The sequence below is a fragment of the Phocoena phocoena genome, chromosome 9 (assembly GCF_963924675.1).
Source record: "Phocoena phocoena chromosome 9, mPhoPho1.1, whole genome shotgun sequence".
Classification (NCBI taxonomy): Eukaryota; Metazoa; Chordata; class Mammalia; order Artiodactyla; family Phocoenidae; genus Phocoena; species Phocoena phocoena.
In genome coordinates, this window is record NC_089227.1 from 37954355 (window position 1) to 37980654 (window position 26300).

At 36.1% G+C, this 26300-nt stretch overlaps 1 protein-coding gene across 1 annotated transcript in view; it reads left to right on the forward strand.

Annotated features, from left to right (window-relative positions):
- AGMO (alkylglycerol monooxygenase) overlaps positions 1 to 26300 on the forward strand; it is a 331081-nt gene that overhangs the window by 92740 nt on the left and 212041 nt on the right. The window contains exon 4 of the mRNA XM_065884138.1: positions 14473 to 14576. Coding sequence (XP_065740210.1) covers positions 14473 to 14576 — 104 coding nt within the window. The remainder of the gene's footprint in view (positions 1 to 14472; positions 14577 to 26300) is intronic.

The window sequence follows — 26300 nt, forward strand, 5'->3', positions numbered from 1 at the left end:
AATGCTAATTTGGTCACAGTTAATCTGTTTCACATGGTCTACTGCATCAACCGTGACATCATTATAGGAAATCACGTTATGCAACTCTGCAACACCAGAACTGGGTTGTTTTTTTTTTTTTGCCATTTGACAAGGTTTCAGACAAGATGATCACAAGAAAAGAGGGAATTACTAGGCGAAATGTGTTCAAATCATTGTTTTGACCTACATGAATTTGTCATGTTATCTGCTAATAGATTTATGGCTGCTTAAATTCACACTGCACTGCAAAGCTCAGAGATCAAGGCCAGTTATTGTGGACTCCTGGGTGTTAGATTGTGCTGAGAAATGTTCCACGTGTGCCTTAAACTTTGGTAATATTTTGCTTCATGACCTTTTACCTGGAACCTATTTAATTGATCTTCATTGCTTGCAAAATAACTTTAAAAATAACAGTTCCACATACTAATGACATTATAAAACATTTCCAACAACTTGTTTTCAAAATTATATTGAAATACAATGGTCCTCTTAGGGAAGAATATTTTTTCAATACAATATCTGGTCCTTTGTATTTGACGGGGTAGAATTAAATTCAGTTCACAGAACAACCACATGTATTTGGAATGGCAGAAGAAAGGGCAAGAGGAGTGCGTGGAACCCTTAACTTCCTTTGGATATCATGAGCAAGTGTGGGTTACCTAGCAGCAAAACCACGGGGATAGCCCTTTGTGTTTTGACAGTATCTTTGTTTTCCATTTGGGGATTTGAACATTTTTAGGGAGTTTTGTGTAGCCGTATTCTTTGATTTTTGTTTTTTTTTTAATGTTTGAGGCTTCTGAAAAAAAATGCTAAAATGCTGTATCACCTTCCTGTTCTCCCAACCTCATAAGTGTATCAGAAATATCTATGTTCAAGTAAAGATTAACTTCATGATAAGGTAAGGTTAACTGTAAGCAGGTGAGATAGCTCTAGTCATGACTTCTTGCAGATGGTTAAGAAATCTGTAAACAGCATCCAGGTGGACAGGCTCCCAGTTTGATGTTCTAACTTCAGGACTAGAGGGGCAGTAATACACCATTTAATAATATTTAAAATACCTTGAGGAATTAGAGGAAAATTTTCTGTAGTATAAAAGCTGTCTCATTATTTTAGAGTTTGTGTCAAATAGTTTTTGAGTTTCTTCATATACTGTTCCTTATGGATTTTTCCTAAAATGTCAAATCTTTGAGGAAAGAATCTTACATTTTATTGTTGACTTTCACAAATAATAATGTTTTTCTGTGTTACCTTTGCCATTCCACTTTTCTCTTTATATTTTTTATACATATGGTTGTTCCTATTAGTAATAAAACCAACTTTTAGGCCTGTTTGCTACAGTGTATTAGAAGACAATATCACACACTAATGTGGAGTCATTTAAAAAATTTATTCATTTAGTGATACTGGGTTTTGTCCTGATCATGTGCTAAGCATTGCATAAATATCAAAAGAGAGGTCAGAAGGATACAAAAAAGCACTGAGATCTGGTTCTGCTTTGAGACCTTCCCTGGCTGTCATCTCCCTTGCCTGGGTGACCAAGGTGGTAGTAATGCCGTTAAGAAAGAAGGACGACAGGGGACAGAAAGTAAGATCATGAGATAGACTCAGGGCACAATATGTATAGAATTCTTAAAAGGAATTCAGACCCAGAGTCCATGGAAACCTGTAGACTGAAGTATTTGGGAGCCATCAATTTTTGGATCAGTGATTCTTGAAGTCATTGGTGGTAGCACACCATGAAAAACAGTAAGAGTGAGGGGTAAAGGAAAACAAGAGTTGGTCCCTTTAAGGTGGGTGAGAATCAGGAAGGAAGTCAGGGAATTGCACCTGGATGAATGAAGAGGAAAACTGGGAGCAAGGGGTGTTACTAAAGCCAGAAGAAAAGAGTTTCAAACAGAAGCAATTGTCATATGTTTCAGAAAGTTCAAATAGGACAACGTCTAAAATGAGGTCTTTAGTTTTGGCAAGAAAAGAGGCCAAGAATGATTTTGGAGAGAACTAAGTGATATTAACAATGAGCTTAAGAATGAATGCGTGGTAAGTAAGTAAATAATCTGCTCTTTTAAGATGTTTGAGATAAAAGCAAATTAAGGAAAGGGGAAGCCAAGTGTTCATGTTTTACACAATGGAATGTTTAGATATGACTGAAATTAGGGAGATGGAATCAGTGGGAAGGAAAAAGAAAAATTTTAAAAGCATTGATTTTGCTAATGAAAATACATGTGTTTAGCAAATAAAATCAATAGTTATTTATTTGGTTATTGATTATTCAAATGAAACAGTTTTATTTGGTAAGCATAGAAAAGAAAATACATTAGTGATCTACTATACAAAGATCATAGTAGGTGCTGTGGAAAGTACAACGATGGACAAATTAATCCCTCGAATTAAGAAGCTCATAAAATAGGGGAGGGTGCAAAATAGCAGAGTTATTTGTGACATTAGAGGCCAAGGAGTAATAAGGATTATACAATAATTGTACCTGGGAGGGCTGAATATGATTTCCTGAAGAAAATGACACATGCAGTTATTCTTGAAAGATGAAGGATATTTTGACAGGTCACCCAAAGATGGGACCAGGAAAGTGTTGAGGGTGTTCAGGATGCCCAGAGAATGGAGGGTACATGAGAAAAAAAAAGAGGAAGATACATATTTTTTCATGTACTATTCATGTGTCACAAACTGTTACTCTTCCGATTTTATTTGTCATTTGAAAATGTAAAAACCATTCTTAGCTTGTTGGCTGTACAAAGCAGTTTGTGGGCTGGAGTTTGGCCTGTGATGTCAGTTTTCTGACCTGCACTAGATTGTGAGTGATATAAGGGCAGAGTATCTTACACATAGATATCACACAGTGAATATTTTCTGGTTGTACCAAGGCAATGAGGCCTTAATCCAGGACAGCAGGTATGAGATGTCAGGAAAGGAAAAAATCAAGTGATTTGGTGGATTGATGGCAGTCAGTCGGGAAGTCTTGGTGGGGGCCCGAGGGAGGGAAAAGGACTGATCAAAGGTACAATAGTCATATTACAAGATCAGAAACAGAAAGAAGGAGCATGGGCAGAAAACAATGAATTCATTTAACAAATAGCATTTGGATTTGAAGGTCATGTAGCAATGGAGTTATGGTTGGGGACTTTGGAGGTAGAATATGAAGTTTTGTCTATTAGAATAATGGGGGATATGGTCCTGCACAACCCCTTCCATCTCTCAGTGGCCAAAGAATATTCCAAGACCTCTTCCTCAAATAGTAGTGAGACTCGGTAGTCATTGATGGCCTCCCTTTTAAACCAGACATATATTCAGATTTCAGACATACATTTACTTTGCAGGGAACAGAGGAAAGGGCAAAGTAACTCATCACAGTAACAAATAACGTTCAGTTCTATGATGTGTCAGCAAATGATAATAAGAGAGTGAGGAACAAATGTGTAGAACGAAATCTATCAGATGCAGATTGGTTCCTCAAAGGTCAGGGACAATGCCAATCTATGTCAGAATGAAACCATTCACAAAGGATAGACTGACCTGTTCCAGTTGGGACATCCAGTGCTGATTCACTCTGGCACCTTCATTGGACACCATTGCATTTCTTGCAAATTCAGTAATCTTCCAAGCTTCTAACTCATTTGCTATGAAGCAGTAAAAATTAGTTTCAGAACACAAAGGCAAATGGTAAGACCAATAGAAAGCCCTTATTATTGGCAAAGAGATCCTGGTAGGCTTTGTTGCTGTTGACAGGGGTAATCTGTATCCACTCAGGAGGCTTAATAGAGGAAGAATAAAGACAGATTGCAGCCACCTTCTAACTAGTGGTTTTAGTGCCATTTTTTCCTGCTTTCCTGTCTTTTCCTGACAATTCCTGGTTGTTTTGCTTTCCTGTTCACTTCCTTACGTTGCTCTCCTTTCAAACTTTGGAGGTTAATTTGTTCTTGGATTCTGTGACTTGTGGAGACAAATTATAGAAATCATTATTCCAAACATAATACAGCAGAAGTTCACTGGGTCTCACCACAGGCGAGCATGCTGCACAGAAGGAGTGCTTGCCAATCCTAGCTAACTCTATTGACATAAAGACAGTCCTTCTCCCACGATTTCTGCCCCCAGATTGTGCTAGTTAGGTCATTAGGAATGCCAAATATATGTCATTAAATCCTCTGGAAGGTTTCTTGCTTTTATTCTGTGTAAAGCATGTGGATTCCTTAGAATCTGAATATATTGGAAATCTCGTGATAAAATCACTAACAGCCCCCAAAACCTAAACCATGATATTACTGTGCTGTTGCTAACCAGGACCCACATACACTAGAATTTGGTTTTATTAAATGGGTAAGTGACCTTCATGAGACATAAAAATTGTCAAATTCATAATTGTTTTAAAATGTAATACTGATAACTTTTATTTCAAAGAATTTGTATTTAATTCTGCCAACTTTTGCAGAGAGGGATAGTTTTCCTATAAACACAGCTTATTTTCCACATGGTTGAAAGGTATGGGAATCTCCCTTAACCAAAAATCTCTCTTCACTAGTCTATTGTATTTCTGAAAATGTCAGTATTCAAGCCACTTAATACTTTAGTTCAATAACACTTTTTCTATTGAGTGAGGAAGAGCTCCTTCCAACGCATTACCAAGGATATAATCAGGATTCTCTAGCAAATTATTTGGCCCATGGCCTAGGGCCGAGGTAATATTAATCTGAAGAGAAAGAAGAGAAATCTAGGTGAATATTTAGTCTTGGCAAGTATCAACACCCAAAATGGCTAGGAGCAGAGGGATATAAATGGAGAATGATGGAGCTTAGAGAAGGAAGAGTGTGCATGACATCAAACTGTTATTCACAGCATTCTTTTCAGGCAGCCTATAACCTTCTAGTAGAGTGGACAGTAAAGTCAAAAATTACCATTTTATTCTTAAGCTGGTAGACAACCAGTTTATCTCATGGGTTGGAAGTGTTGCAGAGATATATGGACTGACAACCTACAATAAAGCTTAGTCTAGGGGCTTCCCTGGTGGCGCAGTAGTTGAGAGTCCGCCTGCTGATGCAGGGGACACGGGTTCGTGCCCCGGTCTGGGAAGATCCCACATGCTGCAGAGCGGCTGGGCCCGTGAGCCATGGCCGCTGAGCCTGCGCGTCTGGAGCCTGTGCTCCACAACGGGAGAGGCCACAACAGTGAGAGGCCCGCATACTGGGAAAAAAAAAAAAAAAAAAAAAAAAAAGCTTAGTCTACTCTGAGAGATGGAGTAGACTGCAAAGTAGAACTCTCTCTACTTTCATACGTAAATGCACTACTATTTCTTTCTACTTTGTCTTTCGGTGGAGCCTTAAGCACCGTACTTCGTATCTGTGTACCTAAATGTGGAATGTAATATGAAACTGTGTATTTTATATCTGTCTACCTTGAATATAAATACATAAACATGCATACACACAAATGTACGGTAAATATATGCGTGCGCCTGTGTGTAAATTCCATTGGAAATGTACCTCATTTTCTTTTCTCTTCATAGATTCGCTTTCATCCTTCCCCTGTTTCAATTCTCAAAATATATATATGAGCAATTTCCTCATATGGGTGAGCAATATTTAGAAATCTTGGTTGTAAACTGGCTCTTAGGAACGAGGTGCACATTTTCAAAAAGAAATGCACCCTTTTGAACTTAGGTTCTCAAATCTGCCTATATAAAGACATATAGTTCATCATAGAACTGAAAGAAAACTGTTCTATAGGACGTAATTACCATGTTCAGTAATATTTCAGGTGGGAACTGCTTTTAGCCTTTCAACTTGGGAAGCCAAGAGCATCTCTTTCTTTGCAGTGGGATGAGGAACCCCCTCTCACTTTCTGTTCCACCTGCCTGGCCTAGGCTGAAGGAAGTACACCTTTAATTTCAAGATATGGTTGGTTTTGTGTTTTCTGGTCTGGGGCAAGGGCTCTAACCTGGAAGGTTAGTTGAAGATGGTGAAGTGTAGCGAGAGATTGGAAGTGAGAGACTTTGCAGGACTCATCCTAGTGCCCAGTATGAGTTCCTTTCTTTCAATCACTCCTCAAGGCCTGTCTGCTTCCCTTCCTATACCTAATACCTCTTGCCTATCATAGGAGCCTTTATTCCTGGCATTGTAATCTAACTCCCTGTGGAAGAGAGTGTGGTCCTATAGCTTCTCTCCTTCTCTGCCAAGGAAAGCTCAGTTCTGCTAAAGTTTTCTAAAAGTTCTTACTCCTTGATCTGGCAAGGCAACAGGGAAAGTTTTCCTATTCTATATATATTTAGGCAGTAAAGGTAGAAATAAGTTCATACATAACTAATAAAATGGTGGGTCTTTGATGAGCAAAATTTAGATTCATCTGCATTGTGAGGAAAGTGAATAGTCAGGCTTGGGCTTTCCAGAGCAGGGTGGTGATGAAAGGAGAGGAGTATAAGGGCAGGAATAGTGTTGAGAAGACAATGGGGACTCTTGGAGGAGCATGGAAATGAGACTGGGGTATCAGATGCTACTAACAAGATATGCGACGTTTCTCTTTCCTTGACATTCCGAGCCCTGTTACACACACCTGCCCCAAGGCAAGGCAAGCCTTTCATTAGAATGAAGTGAGGGGAGACTCAAGGTAGTAGAAGAAAGAGAGAGAGGAAACATCTGCACGATATGTTCTGGATTCCCTATTGCCATCTCTTTGAAGCACTCATTTTGGAAGGCTAATGATAAGAAAATACGTTACTTTGAGCTATGCTAGTTGGAGGTTGCTTTTAGAAACACAGGTACCCAGTATGCTATGAAGTGATTTCCTCACAGAAGTCAGTCCATAGGAAACACTAAGTGATAGAGTACGTAGATCTGTAATAAGGTCACTGATATTGGGGGGTTTTGCATCATATTCATATGTATTAAGAGCAAAAATTACTAGTGGGGAATAAGTTCATTGAGCGATAACAAATCCCAGTGACAGCACAATAGATTTATTTCTCATTCACATCCTGGTTAAATAACGGTCAGTGGGAGCTTTCTATTCTACCCTGGTAGCCAGATAGCCAAGATCCTTCTGTCTGGTTTCTTTGCATACCCTAAGGCCTCAGCGTCCTCCACTGAATATCCTGTCTGGCAGTTGGAGGGGAACAGAGAGAGTGCAAAGGATCACACCACTTCTCTACCCCTTCCCGGGGTGACACACATTATTTATACTCACACTGCATCATTGAGAATCAGACACACAAACCCATTGAGGGGCAGTGGGGCTAGAAAATATGGTTTCTGCCAATGATAAAATTATTAATATGTAATAAGAAAAATAATCATTACTTATGCAAGTTACTAAATCTCATATATCCCTTTCCTCATTTATAAAATGGAAACTATACAAACATCTACCTCTAGTATAGTTCTAGATAATACATGAATTAATACATATAATGTGTTTAAAATATCCCCTAGAACATGATAAGCACTTTTGTGTGTTTACAATCATTGCTATTATTATTATTATCATTAATCAGTCTCATCTTTGAGTAACGTCAAGGAGGAACTCATAGCATTTCTAACCATTAGGCAAGTAGGCAATGATCCAAATTTAAATTGTATGAGATATTGTAAAATCTCATTTCTAGAAAATGTGGAGAATAGACATATAGAAAGACAGGTAGGGAAGGGGTCACTTAATCTGTCAGACAGAGTGAAGCTAATGTCTTCTTATATTTCATGGAAGCCTTGGTTATAATAATCTTTCCAAAGTTGTTGTGAAACAATGACTACAAAGTGATGCAGGACATGTATAATTTACACAGAATTATTTTTATCTTAAGGGATGTAAAAGTTTCCTGTATCAGCGAGTTCTTTCTATATCTTTCTTTTGCTTCTATTTAGTTGTAGGTTCTTTGAGGGATGTTTTTTGTTTGTTTGTTTGATTGATTGCATGCTTTTATCTATCAGAATATCCACAAAGATATACATAGTAGGGATTCAATAAATGTGCTAAATAAATCCTTATTTTTTAAAAAATACACAATTTAAATGAAATCTTTTCAAATATAATCTTAATTTTTAGACTTTCCTAAATGGATTTAAAATAGAATACAATTGAACTAACTATGGACGTGTCAAAATTCTGAAATTTTAAAATCACATTTTTCATTTTTAATGATAGTGGGTATGGTAGGTGGAAATAACATTCTTTTATATCTTCAATTAATTTTAACATTTCATCCAAATAACAATAATAAGCATCATATTTTTTCTTGCTTTTGCATTGTATAGAAATGGAAGTTTTGATTGAAAAGATGATATACATTCTTAAGGATTTGTTTTGCTTCATACTAAAAAGCTGTATCTTCTTTTATTTTTTGTTTAAATTTTGAAAGAATTTAAACATATGAATGGAGAACTAGTCTTTTAAAATTCTGCATGCTAGTTTTTAAAGACTTCCACGTGAACATAAATGTAAAAAAAATATTAAAGTTGTGATTGCTAGAAAGATTAGAGAGACAGTTTAGTGTTTGTGACAGTTTTAGAGCCATCATTTGTTACCTCCTCTAGAGAGATGATATAATATCTACATGTTGCCAAATGTATAGATAAAAAGTGAAAATTTGGTCAGTCCTTCAGATGACTGGTTTCTATGATGCTGAACATCTGGATATGTGCAAAATGTGTTGAACAAAAATATGGAGGTCCAGCCAGTTTTTCAATTTTATTCTCATTGATTTGATATTTTTAGATATATTTAGTCATTTATGTTTTGGTGTTAAGTGGACAAAGGGTAGATTAGAAAAAAATACTCAATAAAGACTATCAATCTCTATTCACTGAATGAATTAGCAATATCATCAATTTTATCATCACTTTGATTTGTTGCTATAGGAAGTGAATGAAATTGTGATGACACAATTGATGATGTCATCATCAGTGCGTTCAATGAGGGTATATTCTTTGTTATTTCACCAGCTATTAAATTTTCCATTTAGACTTGACTTTGACAGTTCGAGTCTGTTACTGATATTTTATTGCTTAGTTCAGTTACTTTTTTGAAATCATTTATCAGTCATGCTTATCTGTTGGAAAGAGATGGAACAAATTTTTAAAGGATACGCTTATACCTGGTACTGATATTTTCAAGTTCAGAGTGACAATTGTTTTCATTCAAAAATAGACTAGTTCAGTGTTTTGTAGTGTTAGATTTCCTGCAAAAGGCAGTAAGCAGTAGCTCCAATTCAAGAGATTTAGCACCATCATTTAATAATGTGTGTTGAGCTCCTTAATGTCCTTTACTTATTGGAAATTACCAAATACATGTCATCTGGGGCTCACAGAATAGTTGGTGCCAGTCACCTCCATTTCTGAAGGAGAAATAAAACTCCAAGAGGGGAATGAATGCGTCAAATAAATCACTGTTGAGAGAGAGAGAGACAAACTTTTAAAAAGCTTTCTCTCCTTTAATGAAACTTTTTTCCCTCTTCCTTTCAATTTCATTTTTATTACTTATAAAATAAAGAATTTGAACTAAGTAACCTCATAAACTCCTTGCAGTTCTCATGTTCCATAGTTACCACACAATATGTTAAATGTTCCATCAAGTGTTACTAACATGCCTTTCTTGGTGCAAACACCAACATTTTGCAACTATGCCTGAACATTTTTTCCTTCATAACTCGAAGGTTTTCCAAATTATGAGTGAAGGCAACATCATCACCCCCAGGATGCCCCAAGACTTCCTGTCCACTACTGAAGATTAAATAGCTATCATATAGCTGTAAAAATTCCTTGTAGACCTTGTTTGTGTGTCTCAGATTAACCTAAAGAATTATTTCTCTCCATTTCATAGGTGACAAGAAATGACAAAAGAGACTTATTTAGATATACTTTAGATGTATAGTACATATAGAATCTGTTAGCTTCTAAACTACAAGTTTACTCTGCTTACAAATTTTCCTCATTCTGAAAAGTTTCTTGGAAGTAACCTCTGTTCTTATACACACTGAAAATATCTTTTAATATAACTCTCGAGTATATAAATTGGATTTCATCAAAATTAAAACCCAGTGGTTTTAATTAGGTACTGTAAAAAAAAAAGAAAAGTCAAACCGCAGACTGGGAGGAAATATTTGTGTGCAGAATATATAAAGGTATCTCAAAACTCAATAATAAGAAAACAACCCAATTAAATTGTGGGCACTAATTTTGAATAGACAAAGAAGACATATAAATGACAAGTAAGCACATGGAGAGGTAATCATTGTCATTCGCTATTGCAGAGAAGCAAATTAAAATTTCAATGTGATAATAATACACACCTATTAGAATGTTATATAAATAAATGAAAATAAAATTAATAATGTCAAGTGCTGTCAGAGATGTGTAGCAGATTTAACTCTCATATACTGCTGGTGGTAATACAAAACGGCACGGTCAGTTTGGAAAACGTTTTGACAGTTTTTGACAACCTAATGTAAACATCCCATACAGTTCAGTAATTTCACTCCTGAGTATGTGCCAAAGTGAAATGAAACTTATGTTCACATGAAAACTATACTAGAAAATGTATAGATGCTTTATTTGTAATTGCCCAATACTGGAAACACTTGAAATGTTCAACTACTAAGTGGATCAAAACAAAACAAAACAAAACAAAAACTGTGGTACATCCATACAAATGCAATACTACTCAGCAAAAAAGGGAACAAACTACTGAAAAACACAGCAAAATGGAGGAATCTGTGATGCCTTATGCAAGGGAAAGAAACCAAATCAGTGGATACTAGGGACTGAGAATGAGGTCAAGGAGAATTGACCACAGTATTAATTTTCTACTGCTTCGTAACACATCCGTGGCTTGTCTCACGGCTTCTGTAGGTCAGAAATCAGTGCACAGCTTGGATCAGTTCTTCTGGCTCAAGGTCTTTCATGAGGCTGTAGTTAAGCAGTTAAGCTGTCTGCTGGCTGTAGTGTTATCTGAAGACTCAAGTGGGGGTGGATCGGCTTCCAAACTCACTTACATGGTTGTTGTTGGGATTCAGTTTCTTGCGGAGTTTGGGTTGAGGAGCTTAGTTCCTTGCTAACTGGTTAACCTGAGGCCTCTCCTAGTCCCCTGTCATATGTGCTTCTCCAAAGGGCAGTTCACAACACAGCAGGTGACTTTGATCAGACAGAGTACATGAGAGTACAAGAGAAAGCACCTAAGACATAAGCCACAGTCTTTTTATAACCTAATATCAGAAGTGACATCCCATAACCTTTGCCAAAATTACATTTACTAGAAGAGAGTCATAAAATCCAGCCCACACCCAAGGGGTGGGTTTATACAGGGGGTTGAACACCAGTAGGCAAGAATCACTGGGTGCCATCTTAGAGGCTGCCTCCTATAGGAATCCTCTGGATCCCATGGATTCTTATTTCTCTCACATTCAAAACACACTCACCTCTCCCAAGGTCCTAAACATTTCATCCCATTACATTATCAGTTCAAAGTCCAGAATCTCATCATCTGAATCTGGGAGCCATGGTAGAGTCAGCCTGCCATACACAAAGTGGAACAGGGAACTTTTAGGGGTGATCAGCACTGTTCCATATCTTATCTTGATTGTGACAGTGATTACACAGTGGTGTTTGTTTGGTAAAAACTCATAGAACTAAATATCAAAAGGGATGGATTTCACTGTATGTAAGTTGTACCTTAATTTACAAAAAATAGAAACAAGGTAACAAACTCAAGAATATAGCATACATACAAACACACATATTACATTAAATTTTGGCCAAACAAATTGAATGATTGGTCAATGTATTAATAAAATATATTTAAAGAAATCTATATTTTGGCACTGGAAAGTAGCATTATTATTTCTAATATAATTAAAAAACCATAATAACATATCATATGCTTAGAAAATCAATAATTTTTTCTTATAGAAAAAGAAAATTATTATTGTTGACAACTTATAATTTTATTAATTTTTTTCACAGAGAGAAGTTTATTGTGATAATATCAATTTTTTCTCTTTAACATTTGGTTTTCTTCCTTAGAACAGACAACTCATCAATTCAAGTATTAGGGAAGATGAACATATATATAAATGTACTATTAACTTTTTCTCATTTTATTTACTAAAAAACTGTGGGGACAATTTTCTATAAAATGTATTTTTATAACCACCTTTGAAAATAATTTACTTCAAGTAAACTGAATATAGTCTGTGAAAAAAACCTCTGTATTTCTTCTTGTTTTTCCCAATTCTGAAAAGTGACAGAGGTAAGGCAGTGGGATCCAGTTACTGCACCCTGTTTACACAGCTGTACTTCATTGAATGAAGGCTTGTGTTACACACAGTTTGTGATAGGAAGTAAATGCTTTTAAAACAACTATAGAGACAGGTCTTTAACCTCCACCCTCATGGATTCTTTGTTCCACCATTTAGCTTCTGTGGAGATTATAAGGAGGTAGTTCCAATGCATATTGTTACCCTCTAATTAAACCCCATCTGATTAGCTCATCCACTTGTGAACTCATAACATGGATACATTATGATGAATTTTTTAAAATAAAAATCCTGAAAGGCCCAACAAAGTAGTGTTTTTATTTGTAATGAAGTTTTTATGTGACAGATTCTGAAATGTTCAATAATGTGTATGTTCTAAAGAGAAAATGGTGTTTAGATTACTTCAGATGTTCAATCTGTAAAAAGTTTTAAAAGATTTAGGAGATTCATCAAATTTATTACCTCTTAATAATATTCCACACAACATCTGAAGATTTAAAGTGCCATGGGATTCTTTGTATCTCTCTTATTTTTATAGCTATATAGGCTAGTCAGTAAACCAGAGATTTAGGTTCTAGGTTATTTCAGAGATTATGCTTGGGAAGTTAGAGATCATTATGGTGAAGTAGTTCTCATTTGTGTAAGAACAATTTCCTTCATTGCTCGGGTAGAAATACAGGGTCATTACTAGGAACGATTAGAATGATGAAAATGTGAAACCAGTCAGGATCTAAGTTAGATATAAACTGATGGTTTGTGAGAATACTTGCCCCACTTGAAAATATATGACTTTAATAGAAATGACTTCTGATAGAGCTATGTATTCATAATCCTGTTCATAATCTCATTCTCACAGAACTAAGTCTTTCTTATATCTCATTTGTTTACCAAAACTCTTTTGCACATTATATTTGGTAAGCCCCTACATAGATTGTCCATAGACCTTTCATTTCCTAAATGAATGGCCAAGAAGAAGTCCACCCAGAATGACTGTATCTATGTCTATATCTCCATTTATCCATGCTTTTTATTTTAAAAAATTCTAACAAATTGTTCTGCCATGTGCCATGTATTTTAACTATGAATATATGGCAGCTGCAAAGACCAATAACTCAATATTTCCACTTTTAGGTTCACTGTTCAGTTCCCATGCATCCAAGCCTAAAAAATTTTAAATTTCTAATCTGTACTGGCAGGGATACAATTATCACATCATATGGTTAATTCTATCTCGTGTATTTGTAGCAAAGGACAAAATATAAGTTAGTTTCGCTAAGAGCATACTTTCTTTTACTAAAACAGAATATATGGCATTTTGATCTGTAATTCTGGTAGGAAATGAAAAATGAGGGCAAAATGAAAAATGTGGGCTTGTTTTCTTAAATTCCATATACTTAGGTGGTTATTATAGTGGCACATTTGCTGTAGAAAAGGCAAGAAACTCTCCTTTAGGTATATATGAATCTCAAGACAGTACGAGGGCAATTTACATAATGTTCGGTGAAGATTAACAATTTGCATTTTCTTTTTTATTTTGAGGACAAACAGCAATTATCTGGGACAATTTTAGAAATGGTATACTGTTTTGGTGAGGTATGGGAAGAACTATATGTAACTATTAGTTATTAATATATATCTGTAAATAAAACTGAAACCTTAAATCTTAGGGCCAGATGTTATTCTGCTTTGCCTCTTATTCCAATAGACAGATTTTGAAATTTCTTAAAAAGCCATTAGGGAAGAATATTATGAAATATTTCATTCCAAAATTTATACACCAGTTTCTCCCATCAGAGTACTCTTCTTTAATTAGAAATATGTTATCACATGCTGAAAAATTATCACAAGGCATTGACTGTATTTGTTACAACATTACCAGTTGGCTTTTATGATTTGTCACATTGTAATATGTTAGGAAAGTGTAAAGTTTGGAAGTCATTTCAGTTTGCTGAAGGCATTTAATTATATCATATACACTATACATATTGATTGGCTATGTTTCAATTTTTTTATTTCTTTGTAATTTATACCATCTCTGCTTCCAGAAATGATTTGAGGCAGCTCATTTTAATTATAATTATATTGGCTAGGTTTTTCAGAGATGTTCGAGATTTTTCTTCCTCACTCAACAGAGCAGCATACATAACTGAAAATGAAAATTGCTTTGTTCTTATTGTCATGGCTCATTTCAAATTGTGTGTTTGCAGAGGTTAATATTATGTGGGCTGCACACCAAACACACCACAGTTCAGAAGACTATAACTTATCCACAGCGCTGAGACAATCTGTCTTCCAACTGTACACTTCCTGGGTAAGTTTATGAAATTGAATAAAGGTGATAATATAATTTCATTTAGTCGCAACTGTTTCTGTTTCCTCCAAGTAAATGAATAGAAGCTGTTTTACAAAAAATGCTTGTTTCTCCTCTGTAAGGCCAGACACTAAAAAGTTTCCTTCTCCTCTGTGAAGCCAGACACACAGGAAGGAAGTGGTTTTTTCCAATGGTAGTCTTTTACTTGAGGCCCCAAAACTCACGGTGAGAAAGTGGCTGGCTGTTCTTTATTTGCTGTCAACTAAGGAGTGTGACATGTAGCCAATGTATCTCCATTCAAATATATGCAAAGATTTCATTACAAACTTTTAAAAACAGTTTTTAAAAAATCAGTTCCCATTTCTACATGCTTGAGTAAAATCTAATGAAATTCTTTTCTTTTTATCTATGTATTAGCATAGTTAGTACAATGCTCAACAGAAAGTTTGGCTCTAAAGTATTTTAACGTAAGGAAATGACAAGACTAATGAATACCAGAAATTGCCTCTAGTTGTAAGATTCTTCTCATTCCCTGGGCAGACCTGATCCACTTGGTATCAGACCTCATCTGTGATTGTCCCTCTTTAGCTCTTCCGAGCTGTCTAAAGTACTGCTGCTAAAATGCACCTTGAGCTAGAAAGTCAGAGTTATCAGTGTATAAGTGCATTCATCAATAGCTGTTTACTAATGATAAATTATAATGATAATAATACAAATGTTCATCTGTATGGTTCTTAATAGTTTGCATGTATAATACTTCTATTAGATACGATTATTGAATATTTTCTGTGTGCCGGACAATCATCTAAGACCTCTTTATGTATTAATTCATTTGTTTTTCATGACAACTTCAAGGCATAGGTACTAGCACAACTCTCATTTCAAAATGATAACTGAGTCCATAGTTTAGTCACAAAACTAGTAAAGGGAGGAGTAGAATTTGAACTCATTCAACCTGGCTACAAAGATCTTAACCTGTACACTAAACTCTCTTCTATGTACCGTTTTTCACTAATGTCGTATCTTTTGATCCCTGCCCCCCGTGCTATGCTAGATCAAGTATTACCATTATCAGGTACCTGTAGGTCAATGAGGTTAATTACACAACCATTAAGTGACAAAGTCCCATATTTGAAATCAGATTCTTCATAATCAATAGAAAGATATACTGGCATGTGTTCTGACCCAAACAGGAGCATAGGCCATACAAATGGATAAGCCAGTGGTGGCACTAATACATTTGCTGCAAAGGATATTGAAGGAAATCCACCCCCTGCTCCCCACACCATACACCTATGTTACAGCTTATATTAATTTCCTAGGCCTGTTGTAACAAAGTACCACAACCTGGGTGGTTTAGAGCAACAGAATTGTATTGTCTCACAGTTCTGGAGGCCAGAAGTTTGAAACCAGTGCTGGCAGGGTCATGGTCCCTCTGAAGACTCTAGGGGAGCAGCTGTTCAAGTCCTTTCTCCTAGCTTCTCCAGTCTTCACTCCCCATGGGAGTCTGATCTTCACCTGGGGGTATCCCTGTGTCTGTGTTCAAATTTCTCTTTTTTTATAAGGACACTAGTCATGTTGGATTAGGAGCCCACCCTACTCCCTTATGACCACATCATAACTAATCACATCTGCAATGATCCTATTTCCAAACAAGGTCACATTCTGAGGTATTAGGGAATAGGATTTCAACACATGAACTTTAGAGTGACATGATCCAATGTATAACACAGCTCTAAGCAATATACATGGAAAAGAAAGAAAGATAGATAGATAGATAATTTCCCCCTCACATCTTCTATAGCCAGCTTGTGCTGGAACTTTAGAAGGTTAAAAGTAGAGGAACATACTACCTATTACACAGCTGTATATACCTCAAGACTGGTCCAGTGAATGGAGGGAAGGACAGGCTCCTGACTGGGGAGGAGAATACTGTCCACTCTCCCTTCTTAAGGAATAGCTGCATTAATACAAATTGCTATTATCCTATACAAAATAGGCTGACTATATGACTGATTAAAATCATAATCTCAAAAATATTTATTCTCTCCTGATTTGTATATTACTCTTTGCATAAGGTTAACTCAAACCACCAGTAGTTACATTTTGGGGGAGAAAGTCTCCAAGGGATGTAGCTATGTTGGAAGTTGCTCCAGGAAAATCAGTGTCGTTAATGAGTTAATTATCTGAGGAATGGTCAAAGGAAAATTTTCTATCTGAGCATCAGAGATTTCAGAAGTAGAAGAAACCTGGGAGATACGACGATATTTAAATCATCTATTTTTAAAGCTACAAAATGAATCTCAGGGGAGCCCACCCATCATCCAGTATTGAACATTGTTGGTTGGAACAGTCCAGACATCTTACTCCCATCTTTATCCTGGTCTAGCTTGTGTCCTTTCCCCTATTGTATCAATGCATCCAAAGATACAGATTAGTGAAAATTGAAGTGAAATGCAGGTTCACACCTATTTATTGCGAGACTAAATTCCCTTTATAACCTCTTATCACTTTGCCAAAGACACAGAAAATATGCTGAATAAGTAAATGAGCATTGGGAACGCATTACAGCTGTTAATTTGGGGCGGAGATGGGGAGGAAGAGAGGATTTCCAGTATGGGACATGAAAGGTAGAGATTGTCAATCAGCCTGGATTCTTGGTTAATATTTGTAAGTGTGCCAGAAGATAACTTGGATGGTTTCAGGATCCGTGATGGTTGCCAGTCTGTGATAGGTCTTTCTAGACATTAAAATCAGAGTGTCAGGTCTCTTCATTTTCTTTGCATCTTTTGTAAGATTCTTTTCATCGATACAGCTATATAAGGCATATAATTTGGTAGCTACTAAGGTAACAATGTATTTTAGAACAAATAATAAATGGGTCATGTCTTTGGAGAGAAAATTGATTTGTGAAATGAAAAGAAAAATTAAGCTCAGAGTGCTTTTCTTTGACATTACTATGAAAATTAGGGTGGCAGGCCTGTCGTTTAAAGTAGTTAAAGATGAGAATTTATAACCATACTTTTTGCATTTTTTAAATCCAGTTTTAGGTGATTTAACATTACTTATCCTGAAAGAGCTACAATTAGTGGAGTAACTTTTTTTCCCCAAATTATTGATTTTTTTTATTGAAGTGTAGTCAATGTACAATATTATATGTTAAGGTATACAGAATAGTGATTCACAATTTTTAAAGGTTATACTTCATTTATAGTTATTATAAAATATTGGCTATATTCCCTGTATTTGTTGGGGAAGCTAGTAGAGTAGTCGTGTTCAGGCTTCAGAGGCCACACTAGGCCTCTCTCTGACCTGACAATGACATTAAAGCTGGCCGCATGCCAAACTGCTGAGCTACACCCAGGCCAAAGGGGTGGTGCCAGCACACACTGTAAACCACTAGATAAGATAGAGAGTAAGTCCTGGGACTTCTTGCACCTTGAGGGTCTGGCCAGCCCCTGGGGATCAAGAACATTCCAAGACTTATGAGTTAAGACCAAGGCATTTATGACAGTAACCAGAGCTGCAAACTTGCATGTAGGTTGATTGTTATCAGCATGCGGCCTGGTGCTAAAACCTGGGCTCCTTCGAGTGGCAAACTGAAGTCTCACCTGTAGGGTGGATGCACCGCCCGGGACCCTTCCCAGCTGGGACTCCAGCTTTCTGTTACTTGGGACTTCCCAGCTGCTATTTGAATCTGGATGTAGGTGTCGGACCAATCTGGTGATATATACTCTGTTATGTCTCTCTAATACTTTTATTCATCCCCTTCTAATGCCTGTATATTGAAATTAAGTTAAATAATCTTCTATTAAAAAATTAATTAAGTCTGCTCAGTTGTGTGAGATGAGTGCTTATTTTGCCAGTGAATCCAACGAACCTTGAAACAGAAAGCAGGATTTCAGCAAAACAGTATTGTACAATATATCCTTGTTTATTTTGTACAATTATAGTTTATACCTCTTAATCCCCTATCCCTATATTGCCCCTTTTGGTAGCACCTTTTTAAGTGAGGCTTATTCATTATAATTAATTATAATAATTAATTATAATAATTACAATAATTAAATATATTAATATTAATTATAATAATTAAATATATGGTTTTGCTTGCTACTTCAGTCTTTTATTATACATCTTAGTTAATATAATGCCTTAAACATGATAGTCTCTCCACTTTGCAAATAATAAAATGTGTCTAGACTCATGAATATTATGTAATATATAATAGGGTCAAGGTTAACTTCTCATTTTCTTCCAACTTTATAAATAAAATATCTGAATGCTACAGTTTTATATTCAAAACATAGTTATAGAAGTGCTCAAAAAATAAAAGAATGGGATAAGTCAAAGGGTTACAGGAGCCAATTTGAAAGAGCTCCCAATGGCCAAAATGTGGAACAATTTGAACAACAAAATATATAACATAGTGTGAAGTTATAATTCAAAATATAAAATAAATATCTTTGAAATCAGTCCACATTGACATAGATAAATGATTAAATACATAAATAAATAGGAACAAATAAATGGGAAACGAAATCCCCTAAAGAATTTCAAGAGAATTTCAAATTATATATGTAGATACTGCCCCCATCCAGGAAATGGAGGTTAATACCTCCTTTACCATTGCCCTCTGAGTGTGGACTCTAGTAACTCCTTCACAAAAAATAGAGTATGGAAAGGGACAAAGGGTGGGGTGGAAGTGGAAGTTTAACTTTAGAGTGGAGAAACTTAGCAAACACAATAAATCGCAGGTCAAAGTTTACATCATCAGGTTGTATTGGTAGCAGGTACCCTTTGATAAGATGTGATAAAAATATGCTGTTGGTATGTACCCTATGACAGGACACATGGGAATGGACCTTCACCCCTGTGGTCTTTGTCACCAAAACCCATAACCCCAGTTTAACCATAAGAAAAGAACTGTGTCAAACCCAAATTGAGTGACATTCTACAAAATACCTAACCAGTACTCGAAAGTGTAAAGGTTATGAAACACAGAGAATGTCTGAGAAACTGTCACAGATCAGAGGAGACTATAAGATACAAAACTAAATGTAATGTTTTATCCTAGATGGATCCTAAAGCAGGAAAAGAATATTAGGGGGGAAGAAAAACAGAACTAATGAAATCTAAATAAGGTGTAGAGTTTAGTGGAGTTTAGTTAAAAATAATGTACTGGGCTTCCCTGGTGGCGCAGTGGTTGAGAGTCCGCCTGCCGATGCAGGGGACACGAGTTCGTGCCCCGGTCCGGGAAGATCCCACATGAGGCGGAGCGGCTGGGCCCGTGAGCCATGGCCGCTGAGCGTGCGCATCCAGAGCCTGTGCTCCGCAACGGGAGAGGCCACAACATTGAGAGGCCCGCGTACCGCAAAAAAAAAAAATGTAATGTACCACTGTCACTTCCTTAGTTGTTTCAATGCAGCTTAGTAATATGTTAACAATAGAGAGTCTGGGGGGAGCAGGGGAGGTAATGTGGCAACTTCCTATATTATCTTTGCAACCCTTTTGCAATTATAAATCTATTATAAAATAAATAGTTCATTAAAAGGTAGAACTACATGTCCATACCTGCATTTTCAAACTCAGAGCCACTGTAGATCATATACCAACTCTAGAAAAAAACAACTTAGATCTAGCCATTAGCAATAGACATTGATTCCTGGAACCCCCTAGAGTATCATAAAGAACAATGATTCAGCCATGCAATTGTTAAACTGGCTGTTGTTCTAAGGTAGCTAGGTTTCCATTCTTAATCTCTCAATCCAACACTCATTTTCCAAAATGTCAGCTCTGAACAAGCTAAACTCCTTTATTGTTGTTAGAAAGGAACCTCATACATAGAGTCCTTATCACAGGCAGAGCTGGTCTAAACCTGATCCAACCTGTTTCCAATCTCATCTTCCACCTTCCCCCATTGTCACCCCATCCAGTTTAACAATTAATTTTCAATTCTCTAAATCTACCATGACACAATGCCTTGATATTTTTTTGAACATACAGTTATCTCTGCCTAGAAAGTTATTTATGCTTTACCTCTGATTGTTATATCCTTCAAGATTCAATTCATTTCTCTTTTACAGCCACCTTCCTAACTTCCCCCAGGTCACTTTTTTTTTTTCTTTCTGTCCTCCCATAAAGCCTTGCATGTTCTATTATAATACTTATTTGCATTGTTGTCTTTCACACCAGCATGTAAACTTTGAAGGAAATGAACCTACTTCTATTTTTTCACCGTTACATACTTAGCATGTATAAAGTGCCTCATGCAGTCAGTGCTTAATAAATGCACATAACATGAATGAATGAAGCAAAAAGTTTAAAAGTTGTCAAAGAAATTATTTTTCTTAGTTACCTAGGGTAAGACCAGTATGTGAAATAATTTAAATCTGTCGTTCATTTAAATGTTTATGATCTAACAGATCCTCAAAAAATTAGAGCACAGCGTGAGTAACTTAATTATTTTTTGGAATAAAATATATTTTAACATATTTGCATGACATATGAAGCTATTGAATGGGAAATAGTACGCTATCTACATTTCAGTAGGTATTTCTTTTAAAAGCAGTAAAAAATGATAAACAGTTTAAATGACTGGGTTATGTAATTTTTTTTTAGCTCTGTAGTATCTGTCAGAGGTACTTGTTTTTTAGGTTGTTATTATCAGTATTACAAGAATTAGTAAAATATGTTTAGAGCATATTAGCAATCTAAAAATAAGTAAATTTTAACCAGTATCAGAGGAAAGACATACAGTTAAAATACCAATTTGTGAAAACCTTTATATCTATAAGTTAGGGAATATGTAAATGTATGATGATATTATTTTTGAGCCTAATAAATCTCAGTGATTTTGAACATGAAATTAGGCATTAATATTTGCTCTGCCTTCTCATATTGTTATTGGAAGATCACCTTAAATAATGTGTGTAAATTCTTTAAATTCTTTGAACTATATGAAGTATGATTCACATGTATAATATTGTTTTTATATTACACATAAAACCGCAGAGGAACTTTTAGTGAAATCTCAGATCTTTTTATAATGACATACTCTCTGCCAAACTACATAAGCAAAGACTATTTTTCAATATATGGGAGTTGGAGTTTAAAGATAAATGCGAACAAATAAAGACACAAAAAACTAACAACTTTGATGTAATGCAGTCAAATGCAGTGGGGATAAAATTCTCACAACTCTTATGTCACAGAAGGAAAACATGCCTTGAGCCTCCCATGAAGTAAAAAAAAACAAAACTTCTCTCAGGACCTTGCCTCAGAACTCCAAGGTATCCCTTCACCACCCTCAACCTCCATTCAAAGACATTAGTAAGACAAAGTTTATGTCCATACATTAAATAAAAGAAGCACTTTGCCAGTTTGTGTGTTGACCAGTTTTAGATCCTTGATTCTAGCACAGATCAGCAAAATGGAACTATTCTGGTGCTTACCAAGCCATTTTTAAATTTGGTAAAAATAAAATTTTCCCCTGATTTTTGATATTTTTCTTTACAGAAATCTGATAGTCACTTGTAGTCCTTATAATGAAGGATAAATAAGGGGTATCATAGTGAAGACCTCTACATAAAACAGCATTATCTTATTGGCATTTAAAAAAAATGTTCAAGTGGCTAAAACACTCCCTTTACATGTTATTTTTCTTGTTTTGAGAAACGCATCCACTCCTGTTTTTTTCTGTATACACTTTTGACTGACAGAGGTCTTCCTGGTGGCAGAGGTTGGGGATATGAAGAGAAGTAAGACATGAGCTTTTGTTCTTAAGGTGATTGCTTTCCTTGGAGGGATTCAATCAAGTCTACAACCATTGTAATACAAATTGTTAAGGATTTAGAGAGAGATGTCTGCTCTGAGAACCAAGGAGGGTCAAGTGAAGCATCACAGAAGAAACGAGGCTTGAGCCCAATCTGTAAGAAGAAAAAAATTTTGCCATGAATATGGTTGTAAGTGGAACATTATGTAGAAGGAGAATGTCTGTGAAAACACAAAATTATGAACAAATATTATAAACGTAGGGAATGGCAAGTAACATGTATGGTATGTGTATTATTTTCTTAGAACTGCCCTAACAAAGTACCAAGCACTGTGACTTAGAACACCTGAAGTGCATTGTCTCACAGTTCTGGAGGCTAGAAATCTAAGATCAAGGTATCGGCAGGATTGGTTCCTTCTGAGGGCTGTGAGGAAGCATCAGATCTACAGCTTCTTGTGGTTTGCTGGTATTTTTTGGTGTTCCTAGTGTTGTAGATGTATCACTCCGATTGCTGCCTCCCTCTTCACTGAAGTTTCTCCTGGGTTCATGTCTGTCTCTGTGTCCAAATCTTACCTTTTCAGGGGACATAATTCAACCCATCACAGTATGAGTATGGCTAGAATACAGGATGTATAAGAAGGCGGAATGGGGAAAAGGGGAAATGGCTAAAAGCACAGAAGTGGGAACAGAAGGGTGGGCCCAGATTTCTTAAAGAAGACTTTCTAAGTGGAAACACAAGCACTTTCTCCAAACATAACAATTTAAGTAGATGCATTTTAAGGACGGAGATGAGTACTCTATCTGCAGTCAGAGGTATTGGCTCTCTGTCATTGCTAATCACAGACTTAAGGAATTATTCAATCTTTAGTTTCTCAATTCTCAAGGAAAATGTCTGTAAAGTATTACAGAAATAAACAAGAATCATAGAAGTGCAGCTATTAGTCAGGTTAAACTACTTTATTAAAATAAAGTAGACATGAATCTGGAGCTCAAAAGATTTTTTAAAAAATATTTCTTTCAAAGTAATTATACCCTTGAGCTTCAGCCATTTTGCTTACAGCTTATTCATGAACAGCTCTCCTCTGTCAACCCCTGCTTTTTCTCCCACCTTGTCATTCCTCGTGGCTTTCCTTCCTACTTCATCTAACCTAAGATGCTTAATGCCCATGATGCTAGCAAACACAGGCTACCTCCTTCTGCTACATCTGCCCTTAAGTCCCCAAGCCTTGCTTGAATCTGGTCACTCACCTGCTTCACTCCCACACCCAGCTTGCTGAGCACCATGGGTGTCCTCCATCACCAGCTGGGAGTTTCATGCCCCTCCACGAATGGCTTCCAAACCCAAATGAGCTGTCAGTGCTGCTAACCAAGCCATAAACATGAGCCTCTCCCCTACCTGGGAGAAGCCTTTCTAAAATTCCTCTGTCTCCTCAAGATCTTTCCACTGTTGCCCCTGTTTGTCAGCCAATAAATGAATTTAAAACTTCACAGAGAAATTAGTTTTTCTGGTTTTCCCTCTCTCTATTTCTGTTCAGATATTTTCATTAAGATTTGTGAATTCACAAGTACATATACTTTAAAAAATTCTTAATTTAATTTAATTTAAAAAATTTTATATTATATTGGAGTATAGTTGATTAACAATGTTGTGTTTGTTTCAGGCATACAGCAAAGTGATTCAGTTATACATATACATGTATCTATTCTTTTTCAAGTTCTTTTCCCATTTAGGTTCATAGATAACCAACAAGGACCTACTGCATATACTTTACCTCTAGTTTTGCAGAAAATGTTCACCTCTCTTCAGTAGGTCTAATCCTTAGATTGGTGACATTGGTCCTACTGTGTTCCTCTGTTGGACTTTGTCCTGTCAATGACTCCTAGCATTTGTCCCTCTTCCTCTCAACTGGCTCCTTCTGAGTATACCATAAATATATTCATGTCTCTCACATTAAAACACACACACACACACACACACCCAATATCTCCTCCCTCATCCATATGTTCTATTCAAGAAGTACCTCCAGCTCTCTCCTTCCTTGTTCTTGGAGAAAGAGAGAAGTAAATCAAACCTACCTCTGTTTCATCACCTCCTTTGAATGATTCTTCAACTTACTGAGGTTTGCATTCCAGGCCTACTGCTCCACCGATCCATAGCTGCAAATCCAGTGTCGTTTTTTGGTTCAGTTGATATTTTCGGGACATATTTGCTTCCTCGACAGCTTTCTTGGAATATTCCTCAAGGGCTTCAACACAGTATACCCTAAGATGAACTTTATGAATCTCCTCTTCCTCCTGTTCATCATCTTGGTGAACAACATCACCCTTCACACAAGCCAGATATCTGGGTGTCTTCTAATTCTCCTCTGTTTCTCTCATTTCCTATGTTTAAATAGTTACCAAATCCATTGGTCTCTTGTGTATATTCTGCCTCTCCATTCCCATGGCTGCTGCTGTGGTGAATGTGCATAATTTTTCACTGGGCTATACAAATAGGATTTCATACCACTTTTATATTTCTTACAAGCTGAAAACTCACACATTAACTACTCCCTCCTGGCCTAGGATAAATCCAATCTCCTTAGAATGGCGTTAAAATGCTCCCTCTCTGGTTTGACCAATGTCTAAATTATCTTTTGTTTTTGTTTGGCTATGGTGAGCCACAGATTCCCCAGAGCCTTCCTGATGAAAGCTATAGATTGTTTCTTTAGAAAATCACACATTTCCCCCATACATACAAGTTCACACTTTATTATAGTCCTATCCAGGGGGTTCACAGACTCCTTAAGATCTATCCATGAATTCCATGGTTCCCCCCAATCTCTTGCCCATTCTCTAATGGCTTCTGCAGTGCCAGAATACTCACGGTTCCCCCCTCAAGGCCATGTTGCTTTTTCCTTCATGATGCTTCCTCATACAACCCCTGCCTGCCCCATTTACTTGATGAACAGAATAAAACCCACTCATCTCCTCCCCATTAGCCTAAGGTCACCTCTAGACCTATCTTTATTCTCTCCTCACACATACAGATTTGTGTTGTTTCTCTCCTTCATGACCCTATTATATATGACCTCTATCAAAAAATAATAAAATAACCTAAGGTAGATAGTGTAATTTAAGGCAAAAGAGCCTTGCAGTCAGAATAATATGGGTTTGAATGCACGGCAGAAATGGATATATCCGGGAAACAGTATAATATCCTCTGGCCCAGGTACTAAGAGTTTAAGTTTGAGGAAGGAGAAATTTCTTCTGACAAATTAGTACCATCTGAAGCTTTATGATGGAAGTGGCATTTAAACCAGTTTTTAAAACTGTATAGGATTTGGAAGTAGAGAAGAAGATAAGAATTCTCAGAACTAGATGACATTTACTAAGCTGATTTCAATTTTAGAAATTGGAACCTTAATTGTATCATTAGACTCTTTTTATAGTATTATATTAATCACAAGAAATTAATTTTAATATGATTCATGTGACTTACTCCCTGACATATATCTTTATTTCTTATTAGAAATGTTATTTTTTGTAATTTATGTTGAGTTCATTTTTCTAATTGTAAGTTCATCATTATATTTACTGATTTGTAAGATTTGAGACATTATTTCATCAGTTTTTAAAAATTGAAGTATAGTTGATTTATAACGTTTCAGGTGTATAGCAAAGTGATTCAGTTAAATATACATATGTGTATATATACATATGAGTATATATATATATATCCACATATATAGATACTTTTCCACATTCTTCCCCATTATAGGTTATTACAAGATATCGAATATAGTTCCCTGTGCTAAAGTAGATCCTTGTTGTTTATCTAATTTATATATAGTAGTGTGTATCTGTTAATCCCAATATCCCAATTTATCCAAACCCCCTCCCCCTTTCCCTTTGGTAATTATGTTTGTTTTCCATGCCTATGAGTCGATTTCTGTTTTGTAAATAAATTC